The sequence below is a fragment of the Saccostrea cucullata genome, unplaced genomic scaffold (genome assembly GCF_032062105.1).
Source record: "Saccostrea cucullata isolate Sc308-1 unplaced genomic scaffold, CSIRO_AGI_Scuc_v1 ctg5098, whole genome shotgun sequence".
Lineage (NCBI taxonomy): Eukaryota > Metazoa > Mollusca > Bivalvia > Ostreida > Ostreidae > Saccostrea > Saccostrea cuccullata.
Genome location: NW_026937514.1, coordinates 6,676 through 30,539, shown reverse-complemented (window position 1 = coordinate 30,539; position 23,864 = coordinate 6,676). Strand labels below are relative to the sequence as shown.

Here is a 23,864-nt window from a genome sequence, read left to right as displayed (position 1 = left end):
TTTAGGCAAATCAACGAATTTTAAAATAACAAGTTAGCATCATCTTTTCTATCTTAAGTATAAACCATAAATAATAAATTTTATTTTATAATAAATTAGTAATGTATTTATAAGCAATTGTATGTCCAGGTTGCGCAACCTCGAAAACAACGTTTTTGTGATCGACCCATGCATGTGCTAATGAGAAAAACTCTTTTGATACGATCATTTAAAACATTTGAAAATTCTGTTACTTCAGGTATGTGTCAGAACACCATTGTTCCATAAAATATGAAATTTTCACTTATATCTGAAAGCTTAAGAAAATTTAATGAGCCGGTAGAGAAAGGGTTGACAGCATTATTGTATTTGATAAATACTAGAGATTTACTTTTATATAATGCAAGAAGAGGGAAAGTGGACAATTTTGAATACATTATAAAGCTAAATGTTTAAGGCCTCTTTTTTTATTTTAGTCCAGATCTACAAGTCTGCCAGTGTGTCAATGTGCCAGTGAGAGAGTCCCTGGTGACGGCCATCAAAGCCATTCTGCTCCCCCAGGATGACGGGACTTGCCCCCTCCAACAGACTTTGCCCGTGACAGGGGATGGTAACAGTCTCAGTAATCAGGTGTGTCGTGTGGTGGCCGAGCTACAGACCCAAGCTTGTACAATGCTCCCTCAGTATCTACAGGACATCGAGTTCACTAAGGAGTTCATTCAGCATTGTGTATCCACTATTGATATTCTTAAGTCCATGGCAAAGGATTGTAAGTCAGTTCTGTCAAATCTTGTTACTCATTTTTTTTTCACTTATCTTTATTAACAAATGATTAGCTGAGACATTTTACATGTACTAAAAATTGTATTTTTATATTACAGGAGGTAGAGTAGCTGTTGTGGAAGTCGACTGCAACAGACTTAGGCTACTACACAAGGATTTTGCTAAACCTCTATCTCTACCCAGCAAGCTTGATAGTCGGGCTGTGAGTAAGTTGTAATGAGTAAAAATGAAAAATTTCTGGATTAAGCAAAATTAAAGTAAAGCTTTGTTTACAAAGAACTCAATCTTAAACTCAAATGCAGCATCATTAAATAAGTGAGGTAAAATGTTTGTGAATCTGAAAAAATGAGTGTTTATTAAATATATAGTATAATACTTTGTCAAGTTAAAAATTGTAAACTGTGTTTTGTACAGAATTAAATGTTGCTGGATGCCAGTCAGTCCCCCCCTCCTCCCCCCCCCCCCAGTCCGTGCCTCAGTATTCTTAGGAATACCATGACTGGAGTGACCTTCCTTGGTGACCCCAGCACAGGAAGTGGATTACCCAGGGGCACCTGATGATGATCTATGCCAACCAACCAGTTCCACAACAGGTAGAGCACTACCAGGAAAAATTTTCTTTCATAGAAGTCATTAAATTTTTATATTCATGTACACTCAACTATATTACAACTCACAGAATGCCATTATAATTATATTGAATTTAAAATTTTAAAAAAATTTCCTCTGCAAAGTGGGAATTTAAATACTGTAAAAGCTAATTTCTATTGCATAAATGCCTCGAAAATATATTTATATATAATAAGGCCATAATAAAAATATTCCTAGATTCTCATCCCCTCCCGCCCCGATTTTAAACCCCCGCCTCGATTTTTTTTATTTCTGTTTTTCTTCGTCTTAATTCTGATTGGGATCGGTATTCATCTATCATCCTGTACCAAAGTTCAAGGCGGAATAGGCACGGTTTGGGCACAGCTAAGACACGGAATCCGCACAGGTTTTTAAAATTCATTTCTAATGAATTACAGGAATCAAGTGGTGGCATCGAAGGAGCTCTCGATCCGTGGAGACTTCTGAACCACGGTGGAATACCTCATTAAACTCTTTGAGACGGAGCTCATTAAACTCTTTGAGACGGAGGAATACCAGAACAACAAGATAACGACTGGCTGGCTGGACAAGCTGATATCTGAGAACGTCCAGGCGGAGGAGCCAGACGTCATGCTGGGAGTGATATCCGGAGCGCTCTACATCGGGGACCACCAGATTGGAGTGCTTCCAGATGTTCCAGACCTCGCTGGAGCGTGGACAGATCCTGCTGGCAACGTCACTCAAGAACCACGTGGACGTGGAGTTCATCAGCGTGGGCATCAAGTATAATGTCAAGGTAAGGGTCAAGGTCAGAACATGTTTGATCCTTTTTACCAAGTTTAATTTTCTGTGGATGGGAAATTTGGATTTCTTGAATGTAAGGTTGTATGTGTATAAATACTGTACAATAGAAAAAAATGTACATCAAATAAATTCAGTAAGTTCAGTAAGTGTAAAAAGTAATGCTTTTTACAATTTTTTTTTATTAAATTCCCATGAATACATTTTTTGTTGTGTTTTTCTAGGTGGTAAAGACGGGGACAAACAACTACTTTATTTGTATGAATGACTCCATGCTGGAAGTGGAGGCACACAGGTGATATACAGATCAGTTTGATTATTCAGTGACAAATGTGTGAAATTTCAACCATGATTGATGCATGTATCAAGAATAATGTACCTGTATTTAGGCAAATTAAGAAAATTAAAGTTACAGAAACTTTATATATAAATTGTAAGATTACTTGTGACGACTTTATTTCGCTATATACTGGGGATAAACTAGTTTGGGACAATTATTTTTTGCGATCAAATCTTTTTTTGATCCATTGTTAATAGACACAGAGACTTTATTTAAGGACCGCTTGATGGTGAGAAATATTCCCAATGACGAGGCTTTCACGAAAATTTCTCCTACACTAATAAAAGTTGATTTTAATTACTTTTGTTTACAGATTAAGTGATGTGGGTTTGTTAATCTCGTTTGATGGAGCCAGCTTCACTACTTACATGAAGGACCAAGTTAGCAGCTACAGGATTACGATAGGAAACAAGACCTGTGTACTTCATAAGGAGAACGACCCCACCAAACTCAGGTATTGTATAAAACAGTTACAGGATTACTATAGGAAACAAGACCTGTTTTCTTCGTAAGGAGAATGATCCTACCAAACTCAGGTATAATAGGAAACTGTATAAAGGGAGAAAACTCTGGTACAAAATCAAAAACTTCCAAAGACATTGTGCTTTAGTTAAAGTAATATACGCTATAATGTGCGCCATTTTAAAATACGGCTGGAAATTTATATATTTTGTTTACCAATAAAAGTTACGAAAATGCTGTAAATTAAATCATTTAAATAAAATTTGTTATAAAGTTATCAAATTATGATTTTTTATTATCCTGCAAGGAGAATAATGTCTATTTTTAAGTAAATCCACCACGTGACGCCGTCGCTACTTTTAGATTGATAAACAAACACGGCGTTAAGAAAACGAGGTAAGCCCTTTGAGATACAACTCACTTTTGACATTGATGGCGTGTTACTATTAATATAAATTATCTTTAAATGTAATCAGTATCAACCATCTATACTCTGTTATGACGCATATTAACCTTTTATTAATAGTCGTTGTCAAAATGCAACGTGCTTCGTTGTTTATAATTTCCCGTGGACATAAGTGTCTATATTTAGACCTACTGTTTATGCACTTACTTTATCAATATTCATGAAAAGACTGAATTCTTGATTGCAGATATTGCTTTATTGTTCTGTTATTACAACGAGTTTTATAGTTAAATTTTGTGGAAATATTATTTTTTCATTACACTTTATGTGTTTCAAATCATTTAATCATTTTGTTTCACATACAAATCGGCATCCATACGGCTTATATTACTTTAAGAAATGTAACATCACAGAAACTGGGATAATTATGAAATGCATACATATTTAGAACTGATACTATCAAATATAAAATATTAAAAAGATTAAATTGATACAAGGTGTTTTTTTTTGTGACTGCATCCAAATATTTTGGCTCAATTTTAAACTCCCCAGACACAGATGTGTTAAAAGACAGATAACTCTTGTTAAATTCAAAGATGACACAAATAAAATTGGAGTGAAAATTTCCCTTTAGTAGATACAGCAAAACTCGGTTATAATGAAGTTGCTGGGACCTATGAAATTATTTCGCTATATTCGTAATTCCTTATAACCGTATACGAAATTCATTAAATTCATATAGCTGGGGATGCAAGATGAGTTCACCATATCCGTGAATTTACAATATCTGTGTTCGGAGTAAATGAGTTTTACTGTAGTCTTTATATTCCTGCATGTATCCTAAAGTTTGTAAAATTTCTGTCTGTTTTCTATGAAGATCCCTCTCTGCTGGTAAGCTGTTGAATTACATGATAGATGATGGAGGCCATGTGTTTGCCGGGGATGTGTATGCTGAGATAGCAGTGCTGAAGATGGTCATGGAACTCAGGGTCAAAGAGAATGGATGGTAAAGAATAGAAATTAGGAATTTAGAGGATTTGGATTATTGAATGACTCTAAGTGATGAATAAAATAAAGAAAAAGAAAGAGAGATTGGAAATCTGTATTTTGAAATTTAAAAAATTGAATATGAAATGATTAAATAACTTAAATGTCACATAAAAGATGATGCCTGAATTGAAGTACATGTACATCTGTACCATGGTATGTATTTATGTCCATGGATTTGTTGCCTTATAGCTTTATTTTTCCAATATATCTGGCTTTTCCTTGAAAGTAAATAAGTTTCACAATTTTCACGCAACTTTCTCCATGTTACAGTGTTCATTACGTTAAGAGGTCGGGAGCGGTGTTGGAGGGGGGCAGTATCGTGGCTCATCTTGACCTGGATGACCCCAGTCGTGTCCAGCAGGCCCAGAGCTTCAAAGGGACACTCCCCCAGCCCCAGGCCTCGCCGGAGCTAGAGAACATCCTGGCCGGGTACACGCTGCCCCATCCTTACTTCAAACCTAAACTACAGACCTCCATAGAGACACTGATGAAGTGCCTAAGGGATCCGTCACTGCCTCTGCTGGAACTCCAGGTAAAAATAGGGAAATTCAATTTAAGAAGAAAGGACTGGCAGTACATTTATTTTAATTTCAGATTTAATTAAAAAATATATTATGATATCATTTTTTAATATCATTAATATGTTTTACGGTGTGACCGTTGGGACGAGCGCAGTTTATTTATTATCATAAACCTACACATGTACTGTCTATCATTCAAAAAAAAGAAAGCAAAAAGAACTAGGAGACTTGTTGTTCAAAGAACAATAAGAAGTCTTTCCACCTTCTTTGAATTGCAATTCTGTTTTATATCTGACTCCTTAAAATTAAATTCCATGAATAAGAAAACAAAATTTGTCTTAAAAAGATAAATAAAAAAGAAATGACAATTAAAAAAAAAATGAAGTGACTTTGACCTTTGACTTTGAAAAAATCTTCAAGGTCAAAGGTCAAGGGTCACAATGCAATTGACCCCATGCCTCATCGACTTATACTTTTCAAGTAATAACGTTTAATAGTAAGTACAAAGATGTTATAGGGCAATAATTCATATAAGGAGTCACCAGATCCTTTTGCACTTATACACTGAAGTTTGGCCTGAAGACCCTTAAGACATTAGTGAAGATTTGGTGTTTATAGTGTCTATGGTTTCGGAGGAGTAGCGATAACAAGGTTATTCACACAAGGGGCAATAACTTTTAAAAGGGTCAATCTTAGGGGACAAGAATGTTATCTTCGAAAGAGTATGAAGAGTGCATATTACAGACAGAAGATAGATATTATATGTTTAAGGATATAGGAGCTATTAAAAGAAATTTATTCCTCATATTTGGAATGACCTTTACCTTCGACCTTGAAATGAATTTAAAGGCCAAAGGTCAATGAAACTAATGCAGTTGGTTTCATGTCTCTACGACTCCTCGTTTTGAAATTTTTTTGTTTTTTTATAAAATTTATAAACTTTCAGGGGCAGTTACTCATTGAAGGGGTGAAAGAAAACTTTTGCAATGAATAGATTGAAAAGTCTCCTAAATTAGTTGAAGACGCTAGTGAACGTTCTGCATCTCTATTATTTATGGTTTCGGAGGAGTAGCCATAACAAGCCTTACGGTGAAAGGGGCAATAACTGCATAATGGGTTTAAGTTTAATCATGGGGGTCATTTTTTGGAATAACTTTATATATACAGTATCATGAACTATAAAGTTTAAGATTAAGTCTTAAGGTGTCAAAACATAAGGTGAGAAATACAGTTAATTCTCGATAAACCGCCACCTTTTGTAATTTAGAAATCATGGCGGTATAACGAATTTGGCGATGAATTGAATTTCCCATCTTCTGGAAAACAAGAAGTAGAGTTACCGTTCTTAGAAATACCTTTTAGCGTTTCTATTCTTATTATTACATGTACATGTATATAAAAACCTATTACTGATTGAAAAACTTCAAGTTATTTTTTGAATGTTAAAATTCGCTATTTAAAACGAAGTGTGCAGTTATGAAATAAAGACAAGTACAGGTGTGTGCATTTAATCTGCAGGTATTCTACTGAAAAAAAAAAATGCTGGGTCGATCGTCGTGATGTATTGCCGATAATAAGTAAATTAAATTCTTAATAAATTTATTGTTTATGGCAACATTGTTAATTAAACGTTCACAATATATACTGTATAATTATTTTTTCAGCAACCTTTGCATTGTTTAAATCAGAGATCATCTAAATAATATAGTTATAGTTATCGGCATACTTTAAAGCCGTGACTAAATGATTTTTTTTAAACAGAAAACAAAATTATGAAAACAGTTCATGTTAAAATTATTGTTTATTTTGTTCTTCTTTAATTACTTTAAAATTGCATGTACCTTGTCTGCTTTGCATACTTTACAACAGGGATAGTGTCAGTCAATTAGCCGCGCTTCAATTAGCACGCATTTATAAGATAATTGACACTTAAAAATGGACGTTTGTTGTGTTTTGGCGTTATAAAGAGAATTTTATATAGCAGGAAAAACGTTCTTGGGAAATCATGGCGGTATTGCGAAAATGGCGATGAATCGAATGGCGATAATTCGAGAATTGACTGTAAGATAAAAAACAGAAGCATTTCAAGAGGTTTCTCCACAGAAAGGTGGAAAGACCTAATAAAACAAAACAACAAAAAGAAATCATTTCCCAAGCATCGGGATCAAGATTCGAAAATTCTCGGAAGTTTCTGACGAAATCAGAAATACCCGAACCGTTGAAGTAACGAAAGTCTGACGTCAGAATGAGATAAAAAGTTCTGTTGACATAGAACGCAAACTCTAGTTTTATGGAAAAGAGATTGCATTAAATCGTTCTTTTCATGTCAGTTGTTGCTATGTTTTAGCCAAGTTTCACGGAAGCAACTGACATAACTTCGTCAAAATTTGTATGTTTCCGGTGACGTCATTTGCATCATTTCCGAAGGGCAAGGTGAAGGCCGGTGTTGTGGCATGGGGATATTTTTTGAATAAGGTAAGGCATCATTTCGTTAAGATTTCGGTAAGAAACAATGTTCCTTTTATTTTTTTTCCTATTTTTTATTTATTCGCGCAAAGGACATTGGGTAGCGCAGGAATTCTGGGAATGTTGCACAGAGAAATTTGGCTGACGTATGTACAGATTTCAATCCGAATTTCCTCTGTTCATAAACGTTAGTCTATTGAGCTCGCTGCGCTCGCTATAATGATAGCAGTTAGGTAAGATTTTCATGTTGGGACTGTTATGTGAATTTACATTTCTGGCTTTCTTTTGTCCTTATAAATCATCAAAAATTACGGATTTTTCTGGTCAATCTCCCATCATCATGAATTCTGATTTTCAAGTAATTGATGATGGCTTGTTTATCGACATCGTCGGAAACCCACTAGTGATTTCGTCTTTACTTATCACCCGTGGGCAAACTCGCTGAAATATCGCCGTAAAATATGCTAATTTGTTGTTTTTAGTCAACCAATCAGAAAGTAGGAACTCTTTTCAATTTTGAAAAATACGTTTATTACTTTGCTATTTATGGTAAATATTTTGACGCTCGTTAAAACGTGGGAAGTTTGAATCAAAACAATGAAATTCGTACAGGTCACTGACATTAATGTCCGTCAGATATTATGAAGGAGTACCTCTTTCTAACTGCAAAATGCACCTGTCAGGGGATTTATCAGCTGTGTTAACTATGGAATGAGTTTTTAACAATACCGAACTTGCATACGTAACGTGAACTGTGATTCTTTGTTACGCATCGCAACCCTGTAATGCAGCCAATCAAATGACCCATGCATATTTAATAACATACGATGATTTTTCGGGGAATTTGCCCACGGGTGATAAGTAAACACGCTCGAGATCACCCGTGGGTTTCCGACGATGGTTTATAGACTGTAAATATTTTCAAACACTAAATTTGTTGTAGTTAGAGATTGAATGTGTTTCTCAGCTTAAAGTCTTTGGCAATTGTGAGTGAGACATTAATTTTATTTTTCAGGATCTTGTTGCCATGATTTCTGGGAGAGTTCCCCTACAAGTGGAGAAAGCCATCAAAAAACAGCTTCAGTCATACTCCAGTAATATCACCTCTGTACTCAGTCAGTTCTCCAATCAACAGGTAAAAATCAGTGATGGAGATTTTTCTTAACGAATTTAAGAATTAAAGAGAGATTATGCTTACCAATTCTTCTCTCTGTTTAAAGAAAGACAACCAAAAAAGAATTGTGAAAATTAAAAATATTTACAGCAAACAAACTTCATGATTGTGCTACCTTCTTAAATTTGCCAAGAATTTAAACTTCATAATCCCCGTGGGGATCCGGGTTAGAATAGGTCCTCAGTACCCCCTTGCTTGTCGTAAAAGGCAACTTAATGGGGCGGTCCTTCGGATGAGACCATATCAACCGAGACCCGTACCACAGCAGTTGTGGCAAGATAAAGATCCCTCCCTGCTCTAAGGTCGTAAGTGCCGAGCATAGGCCTAAATGGGCATCATGGCCTCATTTAACTCCATGGATGAATTCGAAATGTGAGTAGTCTTTGACTAAATACCGAAGAATGAAAGAAAATCTTACTCTTCATCCTCAGTTTTGTGGACGGTTTAATATTCAATCATTGTTTTGGAGGTATGAAGAGAGTTCATGTCTCCTTTATAAAAATTTCATTTAACTAATCAACTAATCATCCATTCCAGTTATCTTCATCCATGAAATTAAACCCCCATGAATCCATATTTTTTCCTCCAATTACTAATGTGTGCCTCCACAAAAATATATGAATTTAGAGTTTGTGAGCTGATAAATCAGCATCTTTAAAAAAAAAAAATTAGATCTTTGTTTGATTTTGATTTAAGGTTATTATTTTTTTAATTTCCTATTTGTAGCCACTTTCAGCAGGTGTTGGAGTGCTTTACAGTGGAGTCAGACAGCCCACCTAGCAGTCCCACTATACTGGCCAAGAGTCCCGCCGGCAACGAAGACTCCATCTCTCTTCATGTCAGTGTTACTTAATGTACCTTCTGATAAGAAAAAAAAGTAGAAAAGAAAATAATTTAAAAAAGCTTAAAACAAATTACTGAGTTGCCATTACCTGTTGCGTATGTTTCAGTACAATATCATGCTCTATGAAATCCTTCATAGTGTGTCCAATAAATGATGAAAATTAATTATCAAATAAAGGTGCCAGAGAACCAATGTCAATAAATTTTCTCTACAAAGTTCCTCAGATCCAGATGAACCTATTCATATCGATCATCAACGTGGGAATTAAATTCAGCAAAAAGGAGAAGTATGACGACAACGCTCTTGCTGTCAAGTTCCAGGATTTTTGTAAAGAGAGGGTATGGACTCAAATCAAAAAAATTTTAAAGCTGCAATTCTCCATTATACATCTGTTATGGCTATAGTTTGAGATCATTGAAAGTCATGTTTTGTGATATTTTTAGGAGCAGTACTTGTGTGAGAAGGCCATCAGAAGAATCACATTCTTAGTCTACTGTAGGGTAAGTCTCAAAATGAGCTTTTTCGTTAAGGAGAGGACGTTATAAGTTTTTAAGAACTTGTGTCCAATCCTTTTGTTATAACATCAAAACAATAAAATATGTTCAAACCAACTTTTTCGTTGTTATTTCTGTAGGGTTGGTTTCAAAATGATGGCTGTTGAGTAGGTCTAGAATGATGCTTTCACTGTGATTGAACTTAAAAAATAATGTTTTACAAGTTTAATTTTGTATGTGTACAGAAGTGAATGTTGATATGTGTATTTTACATTAAATTTTATTATTAACTTGGATTTTATTTTCTCTTTCAGAGAAGTTCCCCAAAATATTTCACATATCGTGCCAAATTTGATGTAAGTAAATGACAACATGGTAATTAACATTATTGATATAAATAAAACACGTACATGAAAACAAGTAAATGTGTTCCAGGAAATGTCTATATATAGTTCCCTTTAATGCTTCAGACTGTGATATTTTAAAAATCACAATTGGTGAGGACAGGATTTACCGACATTTAGAGCCCGCCCTGGCCTTCCAGCTGGAGATCAACAGACTGAGGAACTTTGACCTGGAGGCAATTCAGACCAACAACTACAAGATGCATCTATACCTGGGAAAAGCTAAGGTAGAATTTAACTCAGTTCTGATTAAAGGGAGAGAACTCTTATAGTATAAGATGTAATTCATATAAAAGCCTTCCTGTTATATATTACTGAACAATTCAAATGTTCTGAAAATAAGTTAATAAATATGTCTTATCTTCTTGAAATCACGTTATTTTAAGCTTATTGCTTTACAGAAATTTGTGAAAAGTTAAAAGTTGATTGAAAAATTTAATAACGTTGCAGACTCTGAACAAAGTTGATTGTGTCCAACAATCTTAAAAGGGACATAACTCTGTAAATTGTCCTCTAAATGTTCTTGTTTAGTGTCTGGACAATCTTAAATTGGCGTTTTTCAGGGTTACCTGCATCATAAACTTATTTGTTTACTGTCTAACAGGTGGCAACAGGACAGGAAGTGACGGATTACAGATTCTTTGTGAGAGTCATCATCAGGCACTCCGACCTCGTCACCAAGGTAACATTGCACACAATGAATAGGTACAAGATTTATTCTTCTAAAAAAAAACCAAAAAAAATTTTGTTTGGATGCAAAAACAGTTACAAGATATTGTCTGATTGTACCATCTTGTGTACTTGTGTCTTGCACTTCTTTATTTTTCTCCCCTATATTCTAAATTCTACAATAAGCAAAAAATCCAGTGAAGCAAAGTGTTCCTTGTCAAAGTTTTCCTATATTTATGTGTTTGTATATGGCATCATCTGAACTATTTATACTCTTTTTCAAACAAAGACAGGCCTTTAGATAAAATTTGATGTTTTTTTTCATTAGGAGGCCTCTTTTGAGTACCTACAAAATGAAGCAGAGAGAACCCTCCTGGAGACTTTGGATTCATTAGAAGTGGCATTCTCCCATCCACTGGTGAGTTAGGGTTGATAAAGTCCTGTAAATTCGCTTATTTTCATTGATTTAAATTTTATTGGTATGCAGAAAAATTATTGGTTCATGGGGATTAAATTCCATGGTTAAAGTAAACAAATATGGTACTGAAGTTTGAAAGGTTCAATTTTCTGGAGGACAACAATTTAAGAAAAAAATCTCCTTGTACCTTAAAAAGACAACCCCTACCCTCTCTTCCCTATAGGAATTAGCAATTTCAGAGTATTTCAAATTTGACCATAATGATGCTTTCAGTTTGTATCGGAATAAACATTCATGATACTAAATATATCTTGTGTTATAATTCCAGTCCAAGAAGACTGACTGTAACCATATATTCCTGAATTTTGCACCAACTCTGACCATTCCAGAACCAGGCAAGGTAAAATCAACAGCAGTATACATATAATTTATACTCATATTTTGATAATTATACAGTTGAACTTTGAACACTGATATATATCTCAAATACCATGGAAAATTTGAAGTGATGTGGAAGTCCTAAACACTGATTCTTGAGCTGTTTCACCCTAGATATCTTCAATACATTGATATCTCAAAGTTTTGATTATTAAGTTGGTCCAAACATGGTCTGTATGTATATATCACTGGTTTTCTTGCCATTTCTGGTTATTACCATTGTCAATTCACCATTACCATGTGTAATTATATCTCAATAGCTGGAGGAGACAGTCAGAGCCATGGCGATGAGATACGGCAGTCGTCTCATGAAGATTAGAGTTCTCATTGCAGAGCTCAAATTCACTATAAAGTAAGACTACTTCTTGACCTTCCATCAAACTTTCTATCAGCTACATACAATGGATATTTTACTTTGGTGATGAAAATTGTGAAAAGACATTAGGCATATATCAAGTATTTTGTAATGTTTTTAGGTTTGCATGCAGTGATACAAGCATTCCTATTCGTCTGTTCTTGACCAATGAGAGTGGATATTACTTGGACATGAGCATATATAGGGAGGTCACAGATCCAAATATGGGACAAGTATGTCATTTCAATTTTTTCCAATCTGATTTTGCTTTCATTTCAATGACATGTTCTATATGTTCATTGTATGTTAATTTGTACCAAAATTAAATCTGAAGATATTAACTTAAATCTGAGTAAGGATAGGATATGTAGATTAGATGGCTGTTACTATTTGGTATAGGAATTAAGTTAAGAGCAATTCTTTTTAGTATTTTTTGCCTACCAGCTACATTTTCTACATCTAAATAATTATTGTATTGACAATTAATATGAACCATGTCAAAAGAATATGGCATACCTGCAATATGTTTTAAAAATCTTCTTCTCAAGAACCACTGTGCCAGGAAAGATGAAACTTATGGGAAATATCCTCAGGAAGTTTAGATTCAAGTTTGTTTAAATCATGACCCCGGGGGTAGGGCGGGGCCACAATGGCCGACCAAAGTTTTACATAGAAATAGATAGGAAAATTCTTTAAAAATCTTCTTTTCAAGAATAACAAAGCCATATTTGATCATATTTATATGGAAGCATCATTAGGTAGTGTAGATTCACCTTTGTTCAAATTATGACCCTCGGGGGTAGGGTGGGGCCACAATGGCCGACCAAAGTTTTACATAGAAATAGATAGGAAAATTCTTTAAAAATCTTCTTCTAAAGGATAACAAAGCCATAATTGATCATATTTATTTGGAAGCATCCCAGGTAGTGAAGATTCAAGTTTGTTCAAATCAAGACCCTCGGGGGTAGGGCGGGGCCACAATGGCCGACCAAAGTTTTACATAGAAATAGATAGGAAAATTCTTTAAAAGTCTTCTTCTAAAGAATAACAAAGCCATAATTGATTATAGTTATATGGAAGCATCTTTTGGTAGTGTAGATTCAAGTTTGTTCAAATCATGACCCAGGGGGATAGGGCGGGACCACAATGGCTGACCAAAGTTTTACATAGAAATATATAGGAAAATTCTTTAAAAATCTTCTTCTCAAGACTTACAAAGCCATAATTGATCATATTTATATGGAAGCATCTTTAGGTAGTGTAGATTCACCTTTGTTCAAATTATGAGCCCTGGTGTGGGGCCACAATGGCCAATCAAAGTTTAACATAGGCATATATAGGAAAATTCTTAAAAAATCATCTTACCAAGAATAGCAAATCCATGATTGGTTATTGGACTACTTTTGGATTTAAAGTATTTAATTATAAACCAATTTCTACTTTTTCCTAGCCACAGTGCTCAGATGAGCGATGTGGCCAATGGGCCTCTTGTTACAATATTTCATAGAGAGCACAACCTCTGATCCAAAATATGCAAATACATAATGAAAGGCCTATTTCTGAAGATCATAAAACATGTTTTATTTTTTGGATCGTGGACTGTGCTCATATTTTATTTCTTTGCTGAAGGTACATGTAGTCAAATACGCATGTTTTCTGCAAATTTCAAGAACATTGCAATTTCTCAAACCTGTTTTCCAATTTGTGGATTCTTGAAAACAAAATTTTATTATAGAAAATTAAAGCACCAAGTGTCTATTTTATTTTGATATATGAAATGGGAAAGAGGGTGATATTTAATTAATTGATATAAGTACAGGGCCATTTTATGTATAACATGGCTCTTGCTCTTTGTCCGTTTTTCTGTCGTCGTTGTCGTCGATAACTTTTCACATTTTCGTCCTCTTCTCAAGAACCACTGGGCCAATTTCAACCAAACTTGATACAAAGTAATTTAAGTGAAGGGGATTCAAGTTTCTTCAAATGAAGGGCCACGCCCTTGTTCAAGGGGAGAAAATTCAGAAATAGTGAAAATTTGATGGTATGATTTTAAAATCTTGTTCTCAAGAATCACTGTGCCATGAAAGCTGAAACTTATAAGGAAGCATCCCAAGGTAGTGAAGATTCAGGTTTGTTCGAATCATGACCCCCGGGGGTAGGGCGGGGCCACAATGGGTAATCAAATTTTTACATAGAATTATAAAGGAAAATTCTTTAAAATTCTTCTTATCAAGAGCCACTGTGCCTGTAAAGCTGAAACTTATAGGGAAGCATCCTCAGGTAGTGTAGATTCAAGTTTGTTCAAATTATGTCCCCATGGATAGGGTGGGGCCACAATGGCCAATCAAAGTTTTACATAGAAATATATAGGGAAATTCTTTAAAAATCTTCTCAAGAATAGCAAAGGCATGAATGATAATATTTATATGAAAGCATCCTCAGGTAGTTGACATTCAATTTTGTTCAAATCATGACCCTTTGGGGTAGGGCGGGGCCATAACATGGAACATCTTTAAAAATCTTCTTTTCAATGATTAGTCCTATTCATATGGAAGCATTCTCAGGTAGTGTAGATTCAATTTTGTTCAAGTCATGACCCCTGGAGGTAGGGCAGGACTTCATTGTAAGTTTAAATTTAAAGGCAATAAAGCCACAGGTAGTCAAAGAAATATGCAAACTAGCTGCAGAACTGTAGCTCTCTGCTTGAGAAAATTCGGAGAGAAAAAGCAGAGAGCTACAGATCCAAGCGTTGTACAAACATTCGATTTACACCGACGATTTTTCGTCGCTACCTTAGGTATTTATTTCGTGTAGTTTAAGCTTTCTCTGGCTTTTAGAATGGTATTCTATAATAATTCATATATTTAACTCTTATATTTCACACTTTATTTGCCTTTTAACGGTCCGAACAGTCCTGTATATAGTTTTGTAATGTCGGTTTAAGAGTTTCCTTTCGACGTCCATGACCACAAACAGCCATTTTTTAGCGTTTAGCATTTGTTTAGAGGTAAGTGAATCATCAGGAATTGAAGTTTAATGTATGATTAATTATTAAGTACAATTTAAAATTAATATCAAAGCTGTGGAAATTATAAAATACAAGAAAATATAACAGTAGTGAGCGACGAAAAATCGTCAGCTTAAATCAAAGGTTTTTACAACGCTTGGATCTGTAGCTCTCTGCTTTATCTCTCTTAATTTTCTCAAACAGAGAGCTACAGTTCTGCAGCTATATGCAAACATACTTAGTTAGACGTGTAGATTCAAGTTTGTTCATATCATACCCTCTCCCTTTTAAGGATTGGTTTGGACCAGTATGAGGTTTAAACTTTTCAATAATAAATTGATTTCTGCTTTTTTCCAAGCCACATTGCTCAGGTGAGCGATGTGGCCCTTGGGCCTCTTGTTTAATTGCCTTTCTGATTGACTTGGACAAGTGTTGATCGAGTGTCAATGTAGTAAACTTGTTTATTTTGTAGCAGACTGTCCTTGTAGAGCTGGAGGGAATCTGCAGCTCGACCAGCTGAGCTATCCGGGTCAGTGGTTACCTCCCTTACCTCGAGGCCATCTTTGCAGAGGAGTTCCGCCATCCCCTCCCTAGCCCAAATGAACTCATCCCCAATGGCACATGTACGGGACATTGGTAGATTTGCCCCACACACCCCAGGACTACACTGATGGTGAGCAGTGCCCTCATCAAGTAAGTGGCCATGTTTTGAGCAAATTTTATTTTTACTAACCATTTTAACTATTTGATGTTTTGATGTAACATTTTCAGCAAATGAGTTCTCTGTATGTGTCGCCGGCAGGAAGGGTGTCTCACCCACCCCCGAGTACAGGGCATTATTGTACATGCCATCTCACTGTACGGGGATGGCATGTGGGGAGTCACTTCCCTTAGAGTATTGACATCCACCAGCTGGCGACACCGGTTACTCATGTCACCCTCATTTATATTTTCAATCATGGGCATAATTTTATTTGACATTTTTTGTAGGGAATTTCGAGTAGGAGGGGGAGTGTTGGTCGAAAGAAGAATTTTCCTCATCCCATCATTATACCTATAGGAGTTTGACTGAGGCCACTTTGTAGGACGTGATTCAATGTGGCAGCTTTCCTACCCGGGGATCTGGTCTCAACCTCCTCGTATAACTTGTACCGCTGGGACACAAACAGACATTTTGTGCAGTGGAGGCCCATTCTACTTGCGAGACCACGCCTATCCTCAGATGCCAAGTCCCACGTGAGGGGTCCATCACAGCTGGATGTCTGTAGCTGGTGCAGTGAGACAACTTCATTCCACATCTCAGCTGTTTTCCCCAAGTGTAGAAGTCTGTGGGAATTTTGGTTAGCCAGCCTAGGTAAGGTCACAATAGTTTATTTGCGTGAAACAGTCAACGGGTAGAAGAGCATGAGAGTACTTATTAGAGTTATTTCCCTTAGACCTACTGACTAGACATACAGAACTTAAATTCAGCATCATGTAATTTTAATTGTTTCAACTTAACACTAAAGTCTTATGATTTGTTTGTAAATGTTAAAATGTAGTTCAGCTGCATGTATCACATTTTACTTTGCATGTATTTACATGTATCTACATGTAATTGTGTATAACATGTAATCCCCCCTTAGAAACTTAATTTTTTATGCGCCCGAATTTTTTCGGGGCGCATATTGTTTTTGTCCTACGCATTTCAACAAAACCTGGGGAGAGAACGTAAATTTTTAAATAAAAATTAAAAGTTCAATCTAATAATTAACACATCGTAAATAATTGTTGTTTTTAAGAGATATATTTGCGTGTCTGTAAAATTTTCACCCGACTTTCAAACTTCGTGACTACAGTAAGTCATAAGAGATTATTTTAAAATTTCTAGACTCCAAAATATTGATTTCATCATGTTTGTCTGTTTATCTGTTTGTCTGTTGTCAACTTTAACCTTCGCCAAAACTTTTAAACCGTAAGAGACAGAGACTTCATATTTGGTATGCGTACTTCTCTAACAAAGTCCTTTCAAATGAAATCAAGGTCAATGACCTTGTGACCTTGACTGTGACCTATATGCTAAAAATAGCTTTTTCTACTGTTTGTCATAACTTTTTAACAATAGGAGATAGGGACTTCATATTTGGTATGCATACTCCACTAATAAAGTGCTTTCAAATGACACCAAGGTCAATGACCTTGTGTGTGACCTATATGCTAAAAATAGCCTTTTACACTGTCTGTCATAACTTTTTAACCATAGGAGATAGGGACTTCATATTTGATATTCATACTCCACTAATAAAGTCCTTTCAAACGACGACAAGGTCAATGATCTTGTGACCTTGATTGTGACCTATATGCTAAAAATAGCTTTTTACACTTTCGCATTTATTAAGCACGGTTTAGAGGTTTGCCATAACTTTTGAACCATAGGAGAACTTAGGGACTTCATATTTGGGATGCATACTCCACCCATTAAGTGCTTTCAAATGACACCATGGTCAATGACCTTGACTGTGACCAATATGCTAAAAATAGATTTTTTGAACTTTGTTACCGCCGGGCGCATAGTGTTTCACAAACACATCTTGTTTACATTTTTAACTTGATATCTGATATATAAATGCTTAATCTGTAAGAATATTTGAAAAATATTGCATTATTATTATTATTTAATACAAAATTTGACTTACTGTTAGTTACTGCACTGAAACCTTTTCATTTAAGCACTGTGATGGGGTTTCATCTCTCAGCTTCCTTGGGCAAACTCAGAGGAGGGTGGCACATTCCCTGCACAAGCATTTCCTCTTTTTCCGCACTCGAATGTCTGAAACCATCTTATTCATCTCCTTGGACAGTCTACTGTATGATGCGTGTAATTAAGTTTTCCTTCTCTTTACTTTTCACCCCCTTATTATATGTGACATTTTCGGGCTTGTAACCATGATTATGCCCTTTTTGAATTTTGGCATTGCTTTAAATTCTCCTTGTTTAGGCTTATAATTCCAAAAACTTGACAAATAGTAATTAATGCTGTTTAAGGCTACAGTGACTGAAGTCTACCGTTTTATCAAAATGGGAAGGGGGGGGTCTTTTGTCTAAATTAATTGTAAACAAAGATGATATAGGGGGCACCTGCTATTTCTCTTAAAGCTTCATTAGATGGGGAGGTGAAACTTTTCGAACATACTTAATCAGCAGAGGGGAACAGATAAGAATCTTTTTGTTTATCAGAGTCAATAATGATTAACTTTTAATAATCAACAAAGAGTTTGCTAATTTGTGACCTTTTGAAAACTTTGTATATTGCCTTTTTTGCTAGGTTTTCATGCAATTTTCAAATTCTGGGTAGAATCCAGAAAAAATTGACTCAATTTGACTTAATATCACTTTATTAATAACATAAAACACAAACATTTCATTAAACAAATATTTTATTTATTACAGTCATAAATATATCCAAATATCATCACCGGTCAGAAAGTCATTCACTCTGTTGAACTGTGGTGGAAGCAGTAAGGTGTGACCTATTGAGATGGACACAGTATCCAATACACTGAAGTCACAGGACTCAAATTTCATACATGTTCAAAGGTATGTGTATAGTCTTTGAAATAACCACAATTGACTAATTCTGGGACAGGTAAGTATGTAAGTATAGGAATGAGAGCACCAAATCCCCGGATGCACACATGGCTTTGTTTGTTATGGAACATTAAACCGAATACTGAAGGGGTAGGCGTTACGCCATTGGCTGAAATCAGGTATTTAATTGTTTTTCATTTTAAAGTAAAATTAATGACGTTTGAAATAAATGATGGGATGAGGGAATATTACAGAAAGTATAGAATTACCAGGGAAGATTTTAGGAGTGGGTGTTGATTTTTTATGCTATGTGTTATTTACTGCGGATCTCTATAAGTTGAAAATAATTGCAATTTTGACCTATAAACGCCATGGGACCATAAATTTTTTTCAGTATTTTTTGTTAGGGCTTAGAACAAAGTTTGAAATGATGCTAAGATTTAGGATTTTTCTGAAATTGTCAAAGTAAAGTACTGAGAGGGCCTAAGATTTGTATAGAGTTCTATGGGAAAATAATTGTTACTCTTTTCCCTATATTGAAAGAGAGAGCTGGCTGTCGCCATTGCTAGAACTGCCAGTCAAGGAGAGGATTATTTGATTGAATTGACAACCCAGATCTGCATAATTATGCTTCCAGGTTTTTTTTTAAACACCTTTAATGTATTTCATTAAGGAAATCTAAATTGTAAACATATTTCATAGTCTAAAAGAAATTCATGAATTCATATTTTTTTCACAGAGCCTTTTATTTTGTGCAAACTGAAGGTCAATGACAAAACTTCAGGACAGGTCCAGGTGAAATATGGAGGTGAAAGAGCACATAATGCTGATACTTTTTAAAAAAGATAGTATAATTTGTTACAGATTCTTGTTTGCTTTTATTTCAGACTGCCCCTGTGATGTTTCCCTATGAATAATTTCCTGTAACAGAGGTCAAGGTTAACACAGACCTCCACTTTCCAGTGCAGCCCGGTGTCTGGTGGTGTCCTGTAAAACGGACTCCAAGGTTACAAAGAAAGAGTAGGCACATTTTCGCTATTGCTACATCTTATTTTCTTCAATGAATTGAATGACTTTTTAGCTCATCTGAGCCAAAGACTTAAGGGGGCCGACTATAGTTTTATTGTGTGAAAACTACTGTACAATAGCGAAACTCTTCATTTTTATACCATATATAACTTACATTAACTTCAGTGTACATGCAAAGTTTGAGGGAAATCTACCATCCAGGTATTTTTAAGGGACCGTCTCAAAATACAGGTACATTTACTATAGCATATAGGAAAATGCCAATTTTTAGCACTTTAGAGCAAATTATACAAATGCTACAATAGAAATTTTGTTCAAACTATAATATTTGATAAGTAATACTATATTTTACAATATTTACATTTGCCAATGTCTTTCCTTATATGACAATACTAAAAAAATGAAATTCAATTTTCGATGACATGCAGTCGGTCACATGATCAGACTTTCTTACGTATGGAAAACAAACTGCACGTGCGATTTGGAAAGTTCAGACTGTGACGTCACATAACGTCATAGTAACGTTACGTTGCATTTCAAAATCTAAATCTAAATAATGCCTATATTTGTTTGTAAAATGAATGAAAACGTAAAATATAAATATAAGAAATAAAATATCATTTTTAGAGTTTCATTGGGGTATGACATGAAGTCGGTATGTGATCAAATTTACTATAGCGCCCTTCGGGCGTTATAGAATTTGATCACGTGACCGACTTCATGTCATACCCCAATGCAACTCTAAAAATGATATCTTATTTCTTAAATATATGTAAGAAACACTAAATTCTACCGTCTTGTTACCAGAGAGGGGCATCTCAAAATGCAAAAAATTAGCAAATTTTACTATTTTATACAGTATTACAAAATATGACGTACACAATGGATTCACATGAAAACATAATAAAAATATTAGAGATATCCTCAAATTTCTATGTTTTAAATTTCAAGAGCGTATGTTAATTACTTTTTCTTTAATAATATTTTTATTACCCCTTTCTTTAAGCGCTACAGATTATCATAACGTCAAAAACACACTGCAACGACGTCAAGCTACCTATCAATTGCAAAATCGGTTAAAAATCAGTTATATCAAATTGTAATTACATTTTTATACCTATAATTTCTTAATTTTGTTTAATTTTAATAATTAAGTGAAAAAAGTTGCATTAAAATAGTAAAGACGCTTCATTTTACTATGATGCGCGAAATATTGCGCAATAAAAACTATAGTCGGCCCCCTTAAGTGAGCTTTTCTGATCGAAATTTGTCCATCGTCTGTTGTCATTATGTCGTCGTCGTTGTCATCATTGTAAACTTTTCACATTTTCATCTTCTTCTCAAGAACCACTGGGCCAATTTCAACCAAACTTGCTACAAAGTATCATTGGGTAAAGGGGATTCAAGTTTGTTCAAATAAAGGTCCACATCATTTTCCAAGCAGAATTAGAGAAAAATTAATGGCATTTATAAAAAATCTTCTCAAGAACCACTATGCCAGGAAAGATGAAACTCATGTAATATTATCCTCAGGTAGTGTAGATTCAAGTTTGTTCAAATCATGACCCCCGGGGCTAGGGTGGGGCCAAAATGGCCGATCAAAGTTTTACATAGGAATATATTAGAAAAATCTTTAAAAATCTTCTTTTCAAGAACCACTGGGCCAGGAAAGATGAAACTGATGTGAAATCATCCTCAGGTAGATTTAGATTTAGGTTTTTTCAAATCATGACCCCCAGGGCTAGGGTGGGGCCAAAATGGCTGACTTTTATGAATCATAATTGTGTACATATGAAAATTTTCGATTATACTGTATATTTTATGTTGTCATGGCTGTTTGTAAAAAATCTAAAACTTTTTTGATATGAAGATACATATGAGGACTATTCATATCACATAGGAAAGAAGATTTGTTTATTTTTCTAGGACGGCAGTCCGGTACTTTAGTGAGTGGAACAGGAATTGTTATTGGTGTATCAGACAAAGGTAGATTCTCCACATATTTCCAAGCTCTGATGGAGGTTAATTTGGCGATGGCAGAGTTGCGATATGAGGATTACTTCAAACCTCCTCCCAGTCTCAGAACTCAGTCCTCCTCCTCATCCTCAACTCTGGAGACTGCATCCTCTTCTTCTCTATATCCCCTCAGCAGTCCCACATCTTCTGCCAAGAGGAAGAAACTCAAAGCAAAAAGAGATAAAGAGAGAGGAGGAGCCGTGCCAAAGAGATCCACCACTGCTCAGCGGAAGAGCCGTGCCAAATAGATCCACCACTGCTCAGCGGAGGAGCCGTGCCCAAGAGATCCACCACTGCTCAGCGGAGGAGCCCAAGAGATCCACCACTGCTCAGCGGAGGAGCCGTGCCCAAGAGATCCACCACTGCTCAACGGAGGAGCCGTGCCCAAGAGATCCACCACTGCTCAGAGGAGGAGCCGTGCCCAAGAGATCCACCACTGCTCAGCGGAGGAGCCGTGCCCAAGAGATCCACCACTGCTCAGCGTACAAGTGAGAGCGACTCCTCCATGTCTCTGAGCCCCGCGTCTTCCTCGGATTTGACTCCGTCTTCTTCCTCGGCCTCAGCGGCCTCTGCTTCCCCTTCCACCTCTGGGACTTCCATGGCCACTGCCGGGAGTGATCCTGGAAAGGGGGATCCTAGTGGAACTAATGTCAAAATGGAGGATATGCTGTGGTTACACAGAGCTGTCACTGTATCCAAAATCCTCAGGTAGCTATTTTAAAGCTTGTGTTTAAAATAGTTTAAAATAGTTTTGTTGATTCAGGTTAAAATTAAAGGAAAAATATGCATTTTCAAAATTATGGATTCGATTTTCTCATGAAGTTAAATCAAAAGTTGAAAAATATATTCCTTTTCAGTAAACCTAAGTGTGTTTTTACAGGTGCTTGGGATTCAAGGAGAAGCATGGGAGACGTTTTCTGAATGACACTGTATCAGAAGCAGCCACTACTCTGAGTACCCCCTCTGTGTCCAGTCGTATGCTGGTGATCACAGGAATTCCTCCGAGTACCTCCCTCAACACAGTAAAATACTCTGATCCTCATGTTTTTTTTAAAAGAAATTTGAAAGATAAAACATTATGTATTACCTGGTAATATTTGGAATTCATTCAAAAAGAAAAATAAGCACTACAGTGACTATTCTTTTAAACATAGTCTAATGTCTGTATATATAATTTTCAGGTCACCAAATGCTGATGAGCCTGGAAAAGGGAAACCTAAAAAGTCTCCAAGGGTCTCCAAAGAGAAAGTGGTTTGGGGAGTTGTAGAAAAGTAAAGATATTTTATTTATGGCAATTAGGAACTTTGTGTAGTAATGTTTACTCTATTGTTTCCATGGTATTTGGATCCAGGCCACAATTAAAGGGTGAAGGTCAAATTGCTAAAATGTAACACATGTAGGAAATTCATATGCCTCCCTTTCAATGATAAAGATGAAAATAGCTCACATGTTTTAGATACTTTTTGGGTATAGAATAAAAGTATAGTGTCTATAGTTTACAATGATATTAAGCAAGGTGCATTTCAAGCGAAAATTATGCCTAGAAATATGAATTGAAAAGAGCATTCATTTGGTTTGTTTACACTCTTTTTGCCGAGTGAAAGCTATCCTGAGGTCATGATGTCAGAAGTTTATTAATAACAAGGGAATTCCACATTCAACGCCCCTATTTCTGGATGTGAATATTTATCTGACACATTGCTCTATCATGTCAAAGATATTTTGGAAGCAAAGACTTTTTAAAAAGTTACAAAGAAAATAAAACACATTTTTTTACTATATAAGTCTATATGTAAGCTAATTGTGGTCCGGGTCCATTTAGGGAATGGGGTGGGTTGGGGGTAATTGAGGATATGGGAATTACTGTATATATGTTTAGTATAAGGTATTAACTTAATAGCTTTTATGGTACCTCTGGGGTGCTATTGGGGCTATGAGAATTTTCATGTAATACATGTATGTGTATTGTATGCTTTACAGTTTCAATGGTATATCAGGGGTTATTAGGGATATTAGAAATTTCATATAATTTTGCATAGTCTGTATAGTT

The 23,864-nt window shown here is 35.5% G+C and overlaps 3 protein-coding genes and 1 pseudogene across 3 annotated transcripts; all 4 read left to right on the top strand.

Moving 5' to 3' along the window:
* The first annotated feature begins 1,779 nt into the window (after positions 1 to 1,779).
* LOC134248309 (acetyl-CoA carboxylase-like) lies at positions 1,780 to 9,408 on the top strand (annotated as a pseudogene).
* A 234-nt stretch (positions 9,409 to 9,642) lies between these two features.
* LOC134248308 (acetyl-CoA carboxylase-like) lies at positions 9,643 to 16,104 on the top strand. The gene is made up of 11 exons (XM_062730717.1): positions 9,643 to 9,755; positions 9,861 to 9,917; positions 10,226 to 10,267; positions 10,382 to 10,542; positions 10,920 to 10,997; positions 11,313 to 11,402; positions 11,731 to 11,802; positions 12,101 to 12,192; positions 12,317 to 12,428; positions 15,691 to 15,838; positions 15,974 to 16,104. The coding sequence occupies exons 4-11, from the start codon at positions 10,516 to 10,518 to the stop codon at positions 16,102 to 16,104; spliced, it is 750 nt and encodes a 249-aa protein (XP_062586701.1). The 5' UTR covers positions 9,643 to 9,755; positions 9,861 to 9,917; positions 10,226 to 10,267; positions 10,382 to 10,515.
* A 3,437-nt stretch (positions 16,105 to 19,541) lies between these two features.
* LOC134248311 (uncharacterized) lies at positions 19,542 to 22,306 on the top strand. Its single transcript, XM_062730720.1, has 2 exons — positions 19,542 to 19,789; positions 21,725 to 22,306. Exon 2 carries the CDS (start codon positions 21,848 to 21,850, stop codon positions 22,304 to 22,306), a length of 459 nt encoding a protein of 152 aa, XP_062586704.1. The 5' UTR covers positions 19,542 to 19,789; positions 21,725 to 21,847.
* Positions 22,032 to 23,622, top strand: LOC134248312 (probable E3 ubiquitin-protein ligase HECTD4). Its single transcript, XM_062730721.1, has 3 exons — positions 22,032 to 22,522; positions 22,695 to 22,836; positions 22,996 to 23,622. The coding sequence occupies exons 1-3, from the start codon at positions 22,320 to 22,322 to the stop codon at positions 23,008 to 23,010; spliced, it is 360 nt and encodes a 119-aa protein (XP_062586705.1). The 5' UTR covers positions 22,032 to 22,319; the 3' UTR covers positions 23,011 to 23,622.
* Positions 23,623 to 23,864: the final 242 nt, after the last annotated feature.